General features: G+C 42.5%; 2 protein-coding genes across 3 annotated transcripts in view; one reads left to right on the forward strand and one right to left on the reverse strand.

Moving 5' to 3' along the window:
- Positions 1-1,060: 1,060 nt before the first annotated feature.
- nudcd2 (NudC domain containing 2) lies at positions 1,061-8,505 on the reverse strand. The gene is made up of 5 exons (XM_038796083.1): positions 8,253-8,505; positions 6,247-6,437; positions 4,933-4,981; positions 4,575-4,726; positions 1,061-2,492 (listed from the first exon to the last, which is right to left on the reverse strand). The coding sequence occupies exons 2-5, from the start codon at positions 6,433-6,435 to the stop codon at positions 2,409-2,411; spliced, it is 474 nt and encodes a 157-aa protein (XP_038652011.1). The 5' UTR covers positions 6,436-6,437; positions 8,253-8,505; the 3' UTR covers positions 1,061-2,408.
- A 154-nt stretch (positions 8,506-8,659) lies between these two features.
- lars1b (leucyl-tRNA synthetase 1b) overlaps positions 8,660-18,277 on the forward strand; it is a 60,372-nt gene continuing 50,754 nt past the window's right edge. Inside the window, exons 1-2 of one of the 2 annotated variants that reach the window (XR_005460498.1) lie at positions 8,660-8,762; positions 12,474-12,595. Coding sequence is in view for 1 of the 2 variants with exons in the window: in XM_038796081.1 (XP_038652009.1) it covers positions 8,676-8,762; positions 12,474-12,595 (209 nt within the window). In the remaining variant the exon portion in view is untranslated. The remainder of the gene's footprint in view (positions 8,763-12,473; positions 12,596-18,277) is intronic. The other variant, XM_038796081.1, reaches the window with a different exon arrangement.

Raw genomic sequence — 18,277 nt, forward strand, 5'->3', positions numbered from 1 at the left:
CCTTCTCCCGCGGATGGAGGTGGCTAGCACGGGGGGACATAGCCTTAAATTGAGGGGTAATAGATATAGGACAGAGGTCAGAGGTGGGTTTTTTACGCAGAGTGGTGAGGCCGTGGAATGCCCTACCTGCAACAGTAGTGAGCTCGCCAACATTGAGGGCATTTAAAAGTTTATTGGATAAGCATATGGATGATAAGGGCATAGTGTAGGTTAGATGGCCATTAGTTTTTTTCCATGTCGGTGCAACATCGAGGGCCGAAGGGCCTGTACTGCGCTGTATCGTTCTATGTAACATTGGTCTTTTTTCCTCCCAAACTCCTTCAGCTGATGATTTATTAAGGTAAACAATATATTTGGTGAATTCCTCTTATGGGCAGCACGATAGCACAATGGGCGGCACGGTAGTACAGTGGTTAGCACAGTTGCTTCACAGCTTCAGGGTCCCAGGTTTGTTTCCCAGCTTGGGTCACAGGCTGTGCGGCGTCTGCACGTTATCCCCGTGTCTGCGTGGGTTTCCTCCGGGTGCTCCGGTTTCCTCTCAGTCCAAAGATGTGCAGGTTAGGTGGATTGGCCATGATAAATTGCCTTAGTGTCCAAAAAGGTTAGGTGTGGTTACTGGGTTGCAGGATTTGGTGGAGGTGTGGCCTGAGGGAGGGTACTCTTTCCAAGGGCTGGTGCAGACTTGATGGGCCAAATGGCTTCCTTCTGGGCTGTAAATTCTATGTAGTCAGTGAAGATTAGAGTTTTCAGGTGCAAAAGTACTGCACATGTGGAACTCTGAAGTAAAACATGAAAGCTCTGGAAATGCTCAGAGAAACAGGGTTAACCTTTGTGCTAAAATGTTATCTCGGGTTTTCTCTTGAAAGCTGCTGCCTGACCTGCTGAGCATTCCCAGGATTTTTCTGGTTGTATTTCAAAATTTTCAGGCAGCTGTTCAGATCAACCCAAACCAGAACAAATTGAAATATTGTTGCAGGATTTCACAAAAGGTCTTATTTTTAATTCTGCCGTCTGCTTCTAAACTGCAAGTACCATAACCAAGAAACCAACTTCAATAATATGAATTATTATGCAGAATTTTTATTTTTGGAAGCAGTAAAATTCATTTTAAAGTTCACGTAGCTGTGGCTGGACACAGGCATCTTGTGGCGAGCAGCGCGAGTTCCATTTTTCACAACCTTCGGCTCCAAATATTTTGGCGTCGCAAATTACTGGAATCAATAGACATGCCAAAAGCTATGTGGTAAACTATATGACCATCAGCTCATCTCCTTACAGAGACAGCAAGAAAAGCAAGCTAAAAAAGTAAACATAAACAGTGGGGGGGTGATCATTTTGACTCTGCCTCTCTTCTGCATCTGGGTAGCCCTGGAGATGGAGCACCCAGTTTCCAACAGTACGCTTCAGGCCTTCCCCAACCAGTAGGCACTGCAAGGACTGCATTGTCAAAACTTTTTTTTTAAATTTCCAATTAAGGGGTAACTCAGCATGTCCAATCCACCTACCCTGCACATCTTTGGGTTGTTGGGGTGAGACCCACGCAGACACAGGGAGAATGTGCAAAGTCCATATGGATAATGACCCGGGGCCGAGATCGAACCAGAGTCATCAGTGCTATGAGGCAGCAGTGCTAACCATCGCGCCACCGTGCTGTCCCCTCACTGTCAAAAATGTGTTCTGAATTTAATATTTCCTTTTTTTAAAATCAATTTTTTTAATGTACCTATTTAGAAAAGGGAGTGCCATTGCTCGACTTGGTTTATCTTATTGTTCTAATGAAGAGATTTGAGACAAATTAGATACAGAAAAAGAAAAAGGGAAATAAAGATTGGATTGGAAGAGGAAGAGACAAATGAACATTAAGAGACTTTAAAAAATAATTTGATAAGCCTCTCAGGACAAATTAATGCTCAGGAGTAAGACTCCAGTCTTAATGGTTATCTTTCTGAATTTCCCCAGTTGAGTGGCATGCCAGGACTATTAATCACCCATTTAACAGGGTTCTTACAATGTGAAATAGTTGTGCTAACCCCAAGTGGCATGTCTGATTATGTTTTTACAATATTCATTGTATTTACAGTACCGATTCAGCAACCCCTTGAAATTCAAGGGGAGGGCGACAACAAGATCTTGTTTTTGCAAGGCCAACAGTGGTGCATTTTAAATTGTCCAGCAATGTGTAACAGTTCAAAACTCATGGCAAATTTCTTTCACAACACAAATTCCTGGATTATTTACACACCAATAATGGTGTGCTTCATGAACCTGTCCTTACTTTGCCAGCAAATTTTGGGTCATTAAGTTCTTCACACACTTCAACAGCTTGTCTTCTGCACTGTTCTTCTCAAAGTCCAGTGATACTCTCTAGGAGCAACTTGGTCACCACTTTGCAGGTTGTCGAATCTTCGTTACTTTCCCAAATTTGAGAAATCTGGACCTCCACCAGCATAGTTTCCAGAAATGTCAGCCCCACTAAAGTCAAAGCCAGGATGCTATTTGGAGGAAAGTGAAAGCCCATTATAACGATTATGTTTCTAAATGTTTATGATTTTCTAACAAGAGTAGCCTTCGTAATTTCCAATGTGACATCCAGAGACATCTTACATTTTATGTCACAAGGAAAAAGCTTAGCCTGCTGTAAAATATCAATTCATAGCAGGAATAATGGGTTTCTCAGCTTTGGTGGGATCATGAGGGTACGGTTGGGCATGGGATGTCAAGAGTTGGAAAGTAAAGCAAAATTCAAGCTTTGTGATCTCTTTCATCATTTGCCTTGCTATATTGTTGCTACATTTCATCCTCAATATCAAAGATTCCAGTTCCACAAGACATTTATTTGTGTCTCAAAGTTATCCCCTTCATGTTTCTGAAATACCACATCTGCAGCCACTTCCACTTGTCTGCCTCATACCCTCCCACTCATTGTCAGTTTATCCTCTGTCTCTCACATTGCCCATCTCAAAATGTCCCCATTTTGGTAAGGTAATTGTAATGATATGTACAGCGCCAGTGTAGTAAAAGGTTAACATCTGAAACTATGTGTAAATCAAACATTAGATGGCGTTACTAATTCATTGTATATACGTCAACATCTCCAGGAATTCTGGGAGAAGATGATGAGAAGCTGATGAGAGTAGAGTGAGATTTCATTGTAGAGATATAGCACAAGGTCAAGTTATAGTGTAGTTTAATAGTTAGAGAGAATATTGATTACTGTAATACAGATTCAGTACCATTATTTTATTATCTGTTGCACAGTAAAGTTACACATCAAGTTAAGTCGTGGAAATATAACATGCTATCAGTGATGTAAAATAAATTAGTTTTGATTTATACATCTTAGTTTATATTCTTTGTCAACACTACATATCTGGCTATCTTGGAGAACAAGACAAGGAATATGACAGTAAATTCTCCCTTTTCCCACCTTCTCTATGCTCTGCCTGGCTGAAAAGGACAATTAAGTGATTACTACATGTCTGGCTAACTTGGAGAACAAGACGAGGAATATAACAGTAACTTCTCACTTTTCCCACCTTCTCCACGCTCTGCCTGGCTGGAAAGGACAATTAAGAGATCAATTTTGAAACCTTCTGATTACTTCAGAGTAATCCTGCTCCCCTGTTCTACATTGCCGAATTTTTCCCCTCTCCATGGCACTGTCATTTTTCTTAGAGAATAGTACATAACATAAGATAATCCACAGAAGAGAATAAAGTGGGTAAAGTGGGAATACCACAGACCACCTCTGGTATTGCAGTCACGTGGCGGATCTTCACTTTCAAAGTGTTGTCATTGTTCGTAGGCTATTGGCCACAGCGAACAAGGCAGCCACTTCAGCAGTTTAAGTACTTTAATACTTTAAACGCTTAGTATTGTGCCTTATTCCCAAAAAATAAAGAATAATTTTCACTCTTCAGTGCACTTCCAGGAGAATTGCAGAAGTCAAATCATGCTGCATGGATTACGAGGGCACAGCAACAGAATAAATAGTTGTGATTAGTGAAATTTTTAAAATTGCAAAAACAGTTTGACCGATTGTTAAGCTGCTGTCATTTCTAACTAGTTACTTCTCTCGCTAACTTGCCTGCTTTATGACTTTGTCTCATCAGGTTTAAGATCCTAGACAATAGAAGAGATCCAGTTGTAATCTGCTAATAATACCCAACTAGAGATATTTCTTTTAAAGGGTACTGAAGAGTTCAATTATTTTGTGTTTGATTATGTGAGTCTATTGACTACTGATGTTGACTGTGCTCGATTGGTTAAGTGGATTCAGAGTAAAATAAACAAAGTTATAAAAGAGCATGGAAACTAGAGGTATGAGGTAGATATTTTTAAGCACTGTGAATAAAACATGTTACAATCAGAAGATCATAAGATATGTGAGCAGAATCAGGCAATTCAGCCCATCAAGTAAGCTCCACCATTCAATCATGGCTAATATGTCTCTCATCCCCATTCTCCTGCCTTCTCCCCATGATCCCTCATCCCCTTATAAATCCCCGAATAGAAACGAGTGCAACCTCTGCATATATTCAAGATACAAATATACAACATGTACCACTACTTACCTCCCTTTGGAACCTTTCCAGTGTGAGTTTCTTTTGCATTTCATCTTTCAGCAAGGGGTCAGCATTATACTGCCCTTTCAGCAATGAAGGCCAGCAATTCCCGGCTTCTCGGTTACTTTTTCTCAGAACAATACACACCTGTTTCTTATCCTCTGCCAGAAAACACATTATTTTTTGGAGATGTAAAAAAAGTACAGTTGAAAATTATATTTTTAAATTCCCATATTTATCTTGTCCTTCAAAATATATTTTGTCTGAAGACAGAGTGGAGGCGTTGTGTACACTCTTGTACTGAAATAGTAAAAACAGAAACAAGGCATAATGAAAAGTTTGTTAAGATTTTAAGATGGTTCCCTACCTAGTGTCCAGGTTCCTTCATCAGAGACGGTAGAATCGTAGAGTTTCCCCTGAAAATCAAGGGAGATTCATGCATGACAATACAGCGTGATGCACTCAATCAGTATTTATTTACTAAAAATAACAATTTCTGTACTTTTAATTTTACATGTTGTGTAATTTTAGCTCAATGATTAGTTTTGAGTTTGAGGCCTAATTTGGGACTTGAACGCATAATCCACCATTTCAATGCATTGTTCGGAGATTGGTGCCATCTTTCAGTGATAACACTTTACAACCGGCATATGAAACATTTTGGGATGTTCAAGAGAACATGAAACACTATGTGAATGCAACTTTTTTCCTGTTATATGCAAGTTAAATAGCACTCTATAAAGTTTACACACAAGGACTGTAGTAGTCCATGTTGTGCACTTATTCAAACAGTTTCTGTAAAGGATTACTAGATTCCTCTGTAAATGCCTAACCATACAAGGAATCATACTCAATATTTAGTCTGTGTGCTTGCCATCTTTTGCCAAGTCTAACACAGATCAGAGCTCAGGATCAAGGCTGGAGTTACAATTAAAATGATTGTGAACGAATATGCTTCTCAAGATGAGATGAGAGGTGAAACAAATACAGTACTTTAAAATAAGAACAGAAGATTTGGAAATACAAAACATGTATGCCAGGATCTGCAGAGAACGTTTTTTTCTTTAATAGTCTTGTTTTGTTTAAATATCAGGTTGTCAATTTAAAGCTTCATATAGCACCATGCCTTATCTCAAAAAAAGAACAGGGAGCTAATATGCCAGATCTATTATTGGAAAAGTGAGATAGCAAACCTATTTGAACTATTTGGGGCAGCACTGTAGCATGGTGGTTAGCATAAATGCTTCACAGCTCCAGGGTCCCAGGTTCGGTTCCCGGCTGGGTCACTGTCTGTGCGGAGTCTGCACGTCCTCCCCGTGTGTGCGTGGGTTTCCTCCGGGTGCTCCGGTTTCCTCCCATAGTCCAAAGATGTGCAGGTTAGGTGGATTGGCCATGCTAAATTGCCCGTAGTGTCCTAAAAAAAGTAAGGTTAAGGGGGGGGTTGTTGGGTTACGGGTATAGGGTGGATACGTGGGTTTGAGTAGGGTGATCATTGCTCGGCACAACATCGAGGGCCGAAGGGCCTGTTCTGTGCTGTACTGTTCTATGTTCTATGTTCTATGAACTGACTCAAATGTGTTCATTTAAAAATGAAATGCACCAACCGGGTTAGATTTTCAAACCAAAATGTATGAGTCTCATTTGAAGTGTGAGCGACAGGAAGGATAAGGAATCTGTTTACCTTCAGTATATCCTCCCCCTTGACAGACAATGCTATATCCTTACTCCCCAAGCTACATTTGATTTCTTTTGCAGATGTTCCAAGTTGAACCTGGACTTCAATGAAAACTTCTTCCATGGTTTGATACCATTCACCCCATGGGGTCTTACAGCGTACGGTCCCACTTCTTTCATCAAAATGAACTGACATGACTTGAAAAGTAAAGAGAGAGTTAAAATGTTGCAAACTAGGAGATAATTATATGGAACAGGTGCTAATAATCTTGGTAATATCATCTGAAAATTATGCAGAAACTAACCAATGGCAGCTAATAACTATGTCCAAAATTTAGACCAACTCTGTTTTGATATCTGATAATAATCTTTATTGTCACAAGTTGGCTTAGATTGCAATGAAGTTACTGTGAAAAGCCCCTAGTTGCCACATTCCGGCGCCTGTTCAGGTACACAAGAGGGAGAATTCAGAATGTCCAAATTACCAAACAGCACATCTTTTGGGACTTGTGGGAGGAAAGCTTCCTCCCACAGTCCAAAGACGTGCGGCTTAGGTGGATTGGCCAATATAAATTGCCTGTAGTGACCGAAAACTTTTGGAGGGGTTATTGGGTTACGGGAGTAGGGTGGAAGTGAGGGCTTAAGTGGGTTGGTGCAGACTCGATGGGCCAAATGGCCTCCTTCTGCACTGTATGTTCTATGAAACCGGAGCACCCAGAGGAAACCCACGCAGACACGGGGAGAATGTGCAGACACCACACAGACTGTGACCCAGCAGGGAATCGAACCTGGGACCCTGGCGCCTGTGAAGTCACAGTGCTAACCACTGTGCTACCGTGCTGTCCTTATTACATACACTCATAACATTTGGATTATTCCTTTACCAATTTCTAGCTACAGAAATTAAAACCATGTTGAACATTATTTTGTTATACTGTACAGTCATTCCGTATTTATTAGCTTCAAAATTGAAGTTAAACCATGACATTTATAGAAAACAATGGTGTGTGGTCCATCCAGCCTGCCCCAAACCTTGTACAGGATTTTCGCTCCGGGATTGGAAAACCAACGTTGGGACCAGTTTCAAGTCTTTTACCTACACCCCAGGGACATTGGGGGAGGGGGCAATGGGCAGGAAGTAGTCAAATACCTGATATTTTGGTAGAGGTGGGCTACTAGTTGGCTGGAGGGTGGTCAATTGGATACAGGATGGAAATTAACGCTACATGCAGGATCAATTTAGAAACATAGAAAAGTGGAGCAGGCGTCGGCCATTCGAGCCTGCTTCTCCATTCATTATGATCATGGCTAAACATCCAACTCAAGAGCCTGTTCCCACCTTCTCCCCATATCCTTTGATCCCTTTCAGCCCAAGAGCTATCTCTAACTCCTTCTTGAAAACATACAATATTAGGACAGCACAGTAGTGCAGTGGTTAGCACTGCTGCCTCACGGCACCGAGGTCCCAACTTTTCTGCTGTGTTGTCACCGACAAGCACCTGGTCAGTCTCTGATCCAGCATGCAATTCATGTACCTTTGCCAAATTCCAGAACTTGCTGACAATGAGCTTGCTAAAATTAATTGGCCTCATTCCCAAACCTGATTGGTTGCTATATCCCACCTTCTCCTGTCAAGAAGGAAATTGCTGGCGGCAGGAATGGCGACATGAAAAACGAACACATCAGCTCCAGGTGCTAATTTTCACACCTGCCATGTCTCCGGCCACATTGGGACCTAACACTCCAGACCCTTCTTTGTCACAACATTTCACCACCCCACTCAAAATCCGAGTGAGAGGCAAATAAAGATAACAACACAGGCCAATCTTAGGTAGGGTGTTCTTTCAAAGGACCGGTGCACTCGATGGGCCGAATGGCCTTCTTCTGCACTGTAAATTCTATGAATCTGGGGCTGCAGGAGGGTGGAATCAGCAAAATTCCTCTCTGGTAGATCTAGAAAATTGAAAGTAGTCCAGGGAGACAATCCTGGCCTTGAATTCAAGCAGTACTTACCTCCTGTAACATTAATTAATTATCATTATTGAATAGGCGATAAAAATACTATCTCCAAGTTCTTCTCCGGTTAATAAATCAATTCACAAATTCTTCTGTCCATGTGCCAGACTCTCAGGGTTAATCCAGGCATTGCCTCTCTGGCCGGAAGTGAGAATGCCTTCACGACACTGTCATAAAACAGAGCCACCCCCGCCCCCAGGTTACTGCGATGAACGCTAATCAATCAGTAAACAGTAACTACTGACATTACTGAACTGCATTTGCCAGGATGAGGACTTCTTACCGGCGAACTTGGGGGTGGGGGGGTGAGTAGAGGAGCCGGACTGTTCGCGAGGCATTCTGGGATGTGTAGTCGCGCAGTGTGATCTGGGCCGCGTGATGGCCGGATCGAGCTCGGAGGAAGGAAATACATCTCCCGGCATGCCGCTTGGCGGCGCCGCGCAGGCGCTTTCGGCGGCGCCCCGGTGTACGCACAGCGAGAGCGAAGCCGGGAGCGTGGACATGGCGGTGAGTGTTTACCGTCTGGAGTGCCAGTCCGCACTCCCTCTGCTTCTGCTGTTGTTGTGGTGACAGCCCTTGTCCATTGTTATGACGGGTGCGGGGAATCCCTGCGATGGGATGATATGGAGGCGGAGGGGCGACACGTGTCAGTGGCTTATTTGTCCCCCCCCCCCCCCCCCAAATAACCGCTCCATTGGAATCAGAGGGACAGCAGCAACTTGGGATATTTTGGGGGGGCTGGAGGAAGGTTTGGAGCAGAGTTTTCCAGGGGTTGTGTATTGGGACCCTTTCTTTTCCAGATAAATGTTAATGACCGAGTGTTAATGGTGTGCGGCTGCCCGGGGGGGGGCAGATGTTTGCAGATGACACAAAACCTGGAAATGTTGTGAACTGTGAGGAAGACGTGTAGAAGTTCAAAAGGATGTCGGCAATTTGGTGGAGTGGGCAGATAGGTGGCAGATGAGGTTCAATACAGAGAAGTGTGAGGTGATGCATTTTGGTAGGAAGAACATGGAGAGACTAACATAACGGATAAAATTCTTCAAGGGGATCTGGGTGCACTTGTGCATAGACCATTGAAGGTGGCAGGATAGGTGGAGAGAGCAGTTAATAAAGCATATAGCATTCTGGGCTTTATTAAAAGGGGCAGAGAATACAAGAATAGGGAGGTTTTGCAAGAACGGTTCCCAGGGATGCGAAAATTGAGTTATGAGGATAGATTGGGACTGTCCCCCTTTGAGAGAACAAGGCTAAGAGAGATTTGATAGCGATGCTCAAAATCCTGAGGGGTTAGACGGAGAAACTGTTACTGCTTGTAAAAGGATCAAGATTTAAAGTCATTTGCAAATGTTATGTGAGAAAAAACGTTTTCACACGAGTGGTTTAGGTCTGGAATTCACCGCCTGGAAGTATGGTGGAGGCAGGTTCAATTGAGGTATTCAAGAAGGCATTAGGTGATTATTTGAATAGAAACATTTTATGGGATATGGGGAAAAGTATGGAACTGGCACTAAGTAATAATGTTCAGTTGAGAGCTGGCGCAGACATAATGGGCCAAACGCATTGCAACAATTTCTGTGAAATCTCACACCAGAGACTATCCAGTGCGCTACTGAGGGAACGCTGCATTGTTGGAGATGCTGCTCTGTCAGATGAAATGTTAACCTGTGCCTGTCTGATCTTCTGGGCACATGGAAATAATTTCAATATTCTGAAAAGGAATGGAAGAGCTATCTAACCTCTTCTCAGATCTTGTTAACCCCTCAATCAATGTCATGAAAGCAGATCACATAGCTTTTTGTGGGAGCTTGCTGTGCACAAGGTCAATGTCATGATTCTTACATTGCAACACGGATTGTGTTTAAAAAGTACGTCCTTGTCTGTAGACTGCTGTGGGGTGTCCTAGGGCAGGGGTGGGCAAACTACGGCCCGCCAAAGGTCTTTATGCGGCCCACCAAGATCAAGTCATCAAAAAAAAATTTTTTTTTTTATAAGGTTAATGGGGGGGGGGGGGGGGGGGGGCAGTTGGGTTACTGGTATAGGGTGGATACGTTGACTTGAGTAGGGTGATCATTGCTCGGCACAACATCGAGGGCCGAAGGGCCTGTTCTGTGCTGTACTGTTCTATGTTCTATATGAGGCGCCCAGAATCATAACCGGGTGAAGCGCCATTTTTGAAAAGTAGAGAAAAAGAGGGCTAAAGGCAGGATGCCGGCGGGGGAAGCGCTGAGGTATATGCCGCACGCTAATTGGTTACAAGCGGGACTATTAATTAATATACTATGCGGCCCTTTAAAATTGTGAATTTCTGAATGCGGCCCTTGCACGGAAAAGTTTGCCCACCCCTGTCCTAGGGTTTTGAAAGGCACAATATAAGTTAAATTCCTCTTTAAACAAGATTTCTGAAAGATCTCACTTTAAATTACCCTGGCATTGCTATCTATCTCCTAGCAAAATACTCCAGAGTGCTTGGTAGAGAGGCCATTATTCCCTTTTCGAGATAAAAGAAAGAAAATATAATATTTTCATATGCATTTGTTATCTTGACTCAGTTGATATCGACACCATCAACTTAGTGCACAACTGCAGGTTCACTCTCGGGAGTCGAGCATGTATTCTAGGTTTATACTTCAGTGTAGTAATAATGGGGCATTGCATTTGTTAGAGGTGCTGTTACTTCAATAACATGTTTTGGAGTTGAACAGTAAAGATCCGATGGCACTATTTGCAGAACTGCAGGGGTGCTTTTTGTGTCCTGGCCATCACCCAATGAAAGTTAATGGGTCATTTAGCTAATTATCATTCATAGGAACTATTTTTGTCACAGTGGCTGCAGTGTTTGCCTATCTGACTGCACTTTCAACTAACCTGACTGCACTTTCAACTAAACTGGCATATGAAGCACCTTGGAATGTAGAGCAAGGACAGGCCATTTGGCCCTTTGAACCTGCTGCACCTTGAAAAAGATCATGGTTGACCTTTGATAGAATCCAAGATTCTATGATCTGAACTTAGTCTCAACTCCACTTTCCTGTCTGCCACATAACCCTAAACCACTTGCCTAACAAAAATCTGTCGAACTCACTTTGAATTCAAAACCGTAGTCTCCACAATTTTCTTGGGAAGATAATTCCACAAAATAGCAACCCTTTGGGGGAAAAAAAGTTCTTCTCATTACAATTTAAAAATTAAAGTTCTTCCTTTTAAGGCAATGTCCCTCTAGTTTTAATCTTTCCCCCTCTCCCACTTTCCCAAGAGGAAATATCCTCTGGGTATCCACCCTGTCAAGTCCCCTCAGGATCTTCTAGGTTTCAATAAGATCAACTCTCATTCTTCTAAACTCCAATGGGAATGGCATAAACAGTTCAACCTTTCATCATATGACAACCCCTTCATCCCAGGAATAAGTCCAGTGAACCATTTCCGAACTACTGTATCATGTCTCATCTGCCTCATTCTGGAACACATAGAATTACCTTGAAATGGAACAACTAATATGCAGGCAAACAATAACACAAGTGCTGAGGTGCCACGATTGAATGTCTAGCACCTTATTTTGATGTAATTCTGTTGCAGGCCTTCAGAATGAGTTGGTAAGAGAGGATAAACAGAACGTGGTGATTGTAATGTGGAGAGACTCAAAACAAAGTCTGGTCATATGGTGTTAAATCACCCAAGGGAATTGGTTCCAAGATATTTTTATATTGTGAAATGTTATCCTGTGCAGAAATTTAAATGAAATTAGTTTATATTAATACAGTGCTTTTCACAATCTCGGGAAATCCCAAAGTTCTTCATTAACAACTAAAGTACTTTTGATGTGATTGCTGTTGTAGCTTAACGGATCAGTCTGTTTGCATACAGCAAGGCCCTACAGACACAGCAATGAGATAAGTTACCAAGTAGCCTCAATTAGCACTTTATTCTCATAACGGTATTCACTGTTGTTTTCCCTTATATTGGTATTCTTGGATGAGTGCAAAACGAAAAGCTTCGGCATGTCCCTTTTTTCCAGCAATACTCAAGTAGCCTCTTGTTACATTAGTTTATGGATAAATGTGACCAAAGCACAAGGAGAATCTTCTGACTGCTCCTCGAGTAGTGCCATAGGATCCTTTATATTCACCTTACAGGATAGAGCCTTGTTGAGAAATCTGTTGTATTGATAATTTGGAAACCTAATAATATTTAATATCTTTTACATTTTCATCTCTACAGGAACGCAAGGGAACAGCTAAGGTTGATTATCTGAAGAGGATTGAGAAGGACATCTGCAAAAAATGGGAAGAAAATAAGTTATTTGAGATAGATGCTGTTGAGCCAGGGAGTGCCGAGAGTAGGTAAGTTAACACTGATGTAAGTAGGTTGTTTGCATAAGTCACTTACCTAAATTTCATGTCTTTTTCATTTTGGATTCAGGCATGTTTTTTTTTAAAAGGTACTGGTGGGCATAAGTAATGCTAATCTCATTCTTGATTTTCATTTGTAAAGGATTGATTCAGTCAGATCTGTTTTCCTTTGAACTAATTTTTGTGGTATGAGCTTCACTGGTAAGACTGACATTTATGGCCCATCCCTAGATGCTCATTTCAGGGATGTGGACTTTGTTTGCTAGGTCAGCAATTATTGTCCATCCCAAACTGCCCTTGAGAGGTTGGTGGTGAGCTGCTGCAGTCACCCACATCGTTGTTAGGAAGGGAATTCAAGGGTTTTGACCCAGCGACAGTGAAGGAATTACAATACATTTCCAAGTCAGAATGTTGAATGACTTGGAGGGGAACTTCCAGGTGGTGGTGTTACCATGTATTTGTTGCCCTTGTCCTCATAGATGGTCGTGGTCATGGGTTTGGGTAGGTGCTATCTAAGGAGCCTTGGTGAGTTCCTGCTGTGCATCTTGTGCACACTGCTGCTACTTTGTGTCAGTGGTGCAGGGAGTGATTGTTTGTGGAAGGGTGCTAGTCTAGTGGGCTGCTTTGTTCTGGACGGTGTCAAGCTTGAGAGTTCTTTGAGCTGCACTCATCCAGGCAAGTGGAGAATATTTCATCACACTCCTGACTTGTGCCATGTAGATGATGGACAGATTTTGGGGAATCAAGAGGTGGGTTATTCGCCGCAAGATTCATAGCCTCTGGTCTTGCAGCCACTATATTTATATGGCTAGTCCAGTTCAGTTTTATGGTCAATGGTAGGATGTTGATAGTAGGATTCAGTGATGGTAATGCCATTGAATGTCAAGGAGTGATGCTCACATTCTCTCTGTTGGTGATGGTCATTGCTTGGTATTTGTGCAGCGTGAATATTACTTGCCACTTGACAACCCAAGCCTGGATATTGTCCAGGTCTTGTTGTAATTGGACATGGACTGCTTCAGTATCTGAGAAGTCGTGAATGATGCTGAACATTGTGCAGTCATCAGCGAACATCTCCATTTCTGTCCTTATGATAGAAGGAAGTTCATTGATGAAGCAGGTGAAAATGGTTGGGCCAAGGACATTATCCTGAGGAACTCATGCAGCAATGTCCTGGAGTTGAGATGACTGACCCTTAACAACCACAACCATCTTACTTTGTAGTAGGTATGATTTGAACTAGTTGAGTTTCCGCTCTGTTTTCCATTGACTCCAGTTTTTCTAGGGCTCCTTGATGCCATACTCCGTCAAATGTGGCCTTGGTGTCAAGGGGAGTCACACTCGTCTCATGTCATGAATGCAACAATTTTTTTTGTTTGCCCATGTTTGAACCAAGGCTGCAATGAAGTCAGGAACTTAGTGGCCCTGGCGGAACCCAAACTGTGCAGGTTATGTTTAACAAAGTGCTGCAAGATTGCATTGTTGATGACAACAGTGATGGACCATGACCCCTTGAAACCAGTGTAGTATAGGTGCTCTAGCAATGTTTTTGGGTTGGGAGTTCCAGGACTTTGACCAAATGAAAATGAAGACAATATATGCCCAATTTAGGATGATGTGAGATTTGAAGGCAAGCAGATAGATGGCAAACGCCTGCACCTGCTACCCTTGTCCTCAGTGGGGCAGTTGTGGGTTTTGGAGATGATGACAAATAAACCTTGGCATGTGCACCCTATCGATAGTACAAACAACACATGGTGGTTTAGGCTAGTGCATGAAGTGATGAACAAACACATTTATTTTCTTGGGTGAAGATGAACTTCTTGAGTGTTGTAACACCCCCCCCCATCCAGGCAAGTCGAGAATATTGCATCACACTTGTGACTTATTGACACATTTGCAAACATTGACACATTACAATTGGTCCCCAGCTCCAAATCATCAATGTAAATTGTGCTTTGTGGTCGGTGGAGAGGCTTTCAAGAATTAGCGGGTGAGCCGGAATATCCAAAATCTGACCATGTCTAATAGCATTTACGTGACTGGTCCAATTGAGCTTCTAGGTATTGGTGATCCCAGAATATTGATAGTGTGGGATTCTATGATGGTAATGTCATTGATTGTCATGTTTCGGCACTCGGAGAACATGATTTTTAAAGTTGGAGTTTAAAATGTGAACAGGCTCAACCTGTTGCAACTTCCACTACCCTTGTTCCAGCATTGTGCATGTGTTAAAGATGTACAAAGTTTACTCATTCTTGAGACTCTCCCTAATGAAAAGGAAAATTAGGCTGGCTGAGTTGGGTTGTGCAAAACTGACTTAATTAAAAAACAAAATCACAGCAGTACCTATTAGAGGTATGTCACATTCTGGCCCTAAAACTACTTATAACTGACATTCGCTGCTCTGTGGAATCATCCAGATTGTGTGACACTGCAGTACAGCCCAAGGAGGATACTAGCGCTTCATTTTGTACAATGCAGAAGCACTGTAGCCAGCATGTTTTATTTTGTGTCACAAGCTAAACTCTGGAAAGGTTATTAGCAGCGCTGCCCCACCAAGTACATTCTTCCCATGCTGTAGTGAATTGGAAATGATAACATACCCCAAACATAGTGTAAAGACATAATTTCAATTTCTCCAGTACAATAGAATTTTGGAAAACTTAAACTTTGTTTGAAAAAGCTACAGGCATTTAAATCTAAATGACCTTACGTAGTCAAATGATGCCAGATCGATAAAAGGTATTTTCCCAGGAATAACTAACAAAACAAGAATGAGTAAGCAAGTAAACCTGAGTTGCAGACCAATCCTTTCTCAAGGACAGTATAAGGTTGGCATTGGCACAGTCTGGGAACGTGCTGCCTGTTGACTCCGGTGTTCCACTCTAGGCAAATAGCAAAACCAATATACCATTGAATTTGTAAATGTGTTACATGACAAAATCATACTGACCTGAAGGTCACAAGTTCAGTTGTGCTGAGTTAATGGATTGCAGTTGAAACGATGGTAGCGTTTCTTTAATCGGTCCTTATGCCACTGAACCAAGGAAGAAACATCAGGTGGGTTTCCTGGTCCTGATCACTGTCCTGTCTTCCCAACTGAAAGTGCATTTGTGCAGGAAGCAAATGAAGACAGAATTAAGCTCAACTTGGTGTCCTTAGTCATTGTTTAAGTTTGCACTGAGAAAAGTGTGGTGGACAGCGTGTTGTAGATGACTGGTATCTGTGGAACTGTTCGCCTAACAAGTCAGCACCCTCAAGAGATCAGGAATGAACAATATTGAAACAAATTGTTGACATCCATTGTCTCTTTTTAAGAGTTTGTCTGCTTTACCCTAAGGAATCTTTAAATTTATATACAAATATATGAGTAGAACATTTTAAGTCACTAGAAGCTACTGGTTTACACAGTGAATTTATAGATCTCTTAAAAGTACTGAAGGCACCCAAGCGTATTTTTCTGTTCAGTACAGCCCCGGTTCAAGCTTAACATGTGGTCCTACTATCCTCTGTCTTGTATTTAGACAGACATGAACCTGCTCAAACAATTAAAATAAGTTGAAGAGGAATGTACTGTGATACATTAAGGATTACTTTGAGAGTTTCACTAATCATGAATTTATCTGTTGTGCCAATGAAGGGAAGTACACTACTTATACAGTAGTTCACTTTGATATGTGTCAGTATAGTTTTTAAAAATAATTTATGGGATGAAATTATCACAGGTATTTTCTTGTCTTTGAAAAGGTGGGACTGAACCGCTGCAGTCCACGGGGTGTAGGTGCACCCACAATGTTGGTAAATCAGGAGTTCCAGGATTTTGACCCAGTGATGTTGAAAGAACAGTAACCTATTTCCAAGCCAGGATATTGGATTGGATTGGATTTGTTTATTGTCACGTGTACCGAGGTACAGTGAAAAGTATTTTTCTGCAAGCAGCTCAACAGATCATTTAGTACATGGGAAAAAAAGGGAATTAAACAAAATTCAAGAAAATACATAATAGGGCATCACAAGATATACAATGTAACTACATAAGCATTGGCATCGGATGAAGCATACAGGGTGTAGTGTTAATGAGGTCAGTCAATAAGAGGGTCATTTAGGAGTCTGGTGACAGTGGGGAAGAAGCTGTTTTTGAGTCTGTTTGTGTGTGTTCTCAGACTTCTGTATCTCCTGCCCGATGGAAGAAGTTGGAAAAGTGAGTAAGCCGGGTGGGAGGGATCCTTGATTATGCTGCCCGCTTTCACCAGGCAGCGGGAGGTGTAGATGGAGTCCATGGATGGGAGGCAGGTTCGTGTGATGGACTGGGCGGTATTCACAACTCTCTGAAGTTCCTTGCGGTCCTGGGCCGAGCAGTTGCCATACCAAGCTGTGATGCAGCCCGATAGAATGCTTTCTATGGTGCATCTGTAAAAGTTGGTAAGGGTTAATGTGGACATGCCGAATTTCCTTAGTTTCCTGAGGAAGTATAGGCGCTGTTGTGCTTTCTTAGTGATAGCGTCGATGTGAGTGGGCCAGGACAGATTTTTGGTGATATGCACCCCTAGGAATTTGAAGCTGCTAACCATCTCCACCTCGGCCCCGTTGATGCTGACAGGGGTGTGCACAGTACTTTGCTTCCTGAAGTCAATGACCAGCTCTTTAGTTTTGCTGGCATTGAGGGAGAGATTGTTGTTGTTACACCACTCCACCAGGTTCTCTATCTCTATGCGTGTCTTCAAAAAGAATTTCCTGATGTTTGTGTTGCCATGTGCCTGCTGCTCGTTTTCCTCCAGTTACTAGAGGTTGTGAGTTGGGAAGGTGCTGCATTGCATCCAGTAGATGGTTCACAATGCAACCATGCTCTAATATTGCCTTGTGTAGCTTGTGACATTCAGGATGTTTTATTACGGCAGCAAGGTGATGCAGTGGTTAGCCTCACGGCGCCGAGGTCCCAGATTCGATCCCGGCCCTTGGTCACTGTCTGTGTGGTGTTTGCACATTCTCCCCATGTTTGCATGGGTTTTGCCCCCGCAACTCAAAGATGTGCCGGATAGGTGGATTGGCCACGCTAAATTTCCCCTTAATTGGAAAAATTAATTGGGTATTCTAAATTTATGTTTAAAAAATGGATGTTTTATTACATTACAGTTGCTATATTAATAACAAGTTTTCGTTGTTTGACTTATGACGTGTAGACAAAGGAAAGGCTTTGGGGAGTCAAGATGAGTTACTCACTGCAAAATTACTAGCTCTGATGTGCATTTGTAGCCACAGTATTTATGTAAGTAGTCCAGTTATGTTTCTGGTCAATGGGAATCCCAGAATGTTCATATAGAACAATACAGCACAGAACAGGCCCTTCAGCCCTCAATGTTGTGCCGAGCCATGATCACCCTACTTAAACCCACATATCCACCCTACACCCGTAACCCAACCCCCCCCCCCCCCCCCCCCCTTAACCTTACATTTATTAGGACACTACGGGCAATTTAGCATGGCCAATCCACCTAACCCGCACATCTTTGGACTGTGGGAGGAAACCGGAGCACCCGGAGGAAACCCACACACACAGGGGGAGGACGTGCAGACTCCACACAGACAGTGACCCAGCCGGGAATCGAACCTGGGACCCTGGAGCTGTGAAGCATTTATGCTAACCACCATGCTACCCTGCTGCCCTAAATA

Source organism: Scyliorhinus canicula, chromosome 4, assembly GCF_902713615.1.
Source record: "Scyliorhinus canicula chromosome 4, sScyCan1.1, whole genome shotgun sequence".
NCBI classification, from domain to species: domain Eukaryota; kingdom Metazoa; phylum Chordata; class Chondrichthyes; order Carcharhiniformes; family Scyliorhinidae; genus Scyliorhinus; species Scyliorhinus canicula.

Bases quoted from the DNA above. Each gene is read 5' to 3' on its own strand.
- nudcd2 (XM_038796083.1), bottom strand. From the start codon at position 6,435: ATGTCAGTTCATTTTGATGAAAGAAGTGGGACCGTACGCTGTAAGACC. The intron at 4,982-6,246 runs GTAAACAGATTC...CTTGATTTTCAG, and splicing joins AGGGGGAGGATATACTGAAG to GGGAAACTCTACGATTCTAC. The intron at 2,493-4,574 runs GTAAGTAGTGGT...TCCTCCAAATAG, and splicing joins TGGAAAGGTTCCAAAGGGAG to CATCCTGGCTTTGACTTTAG.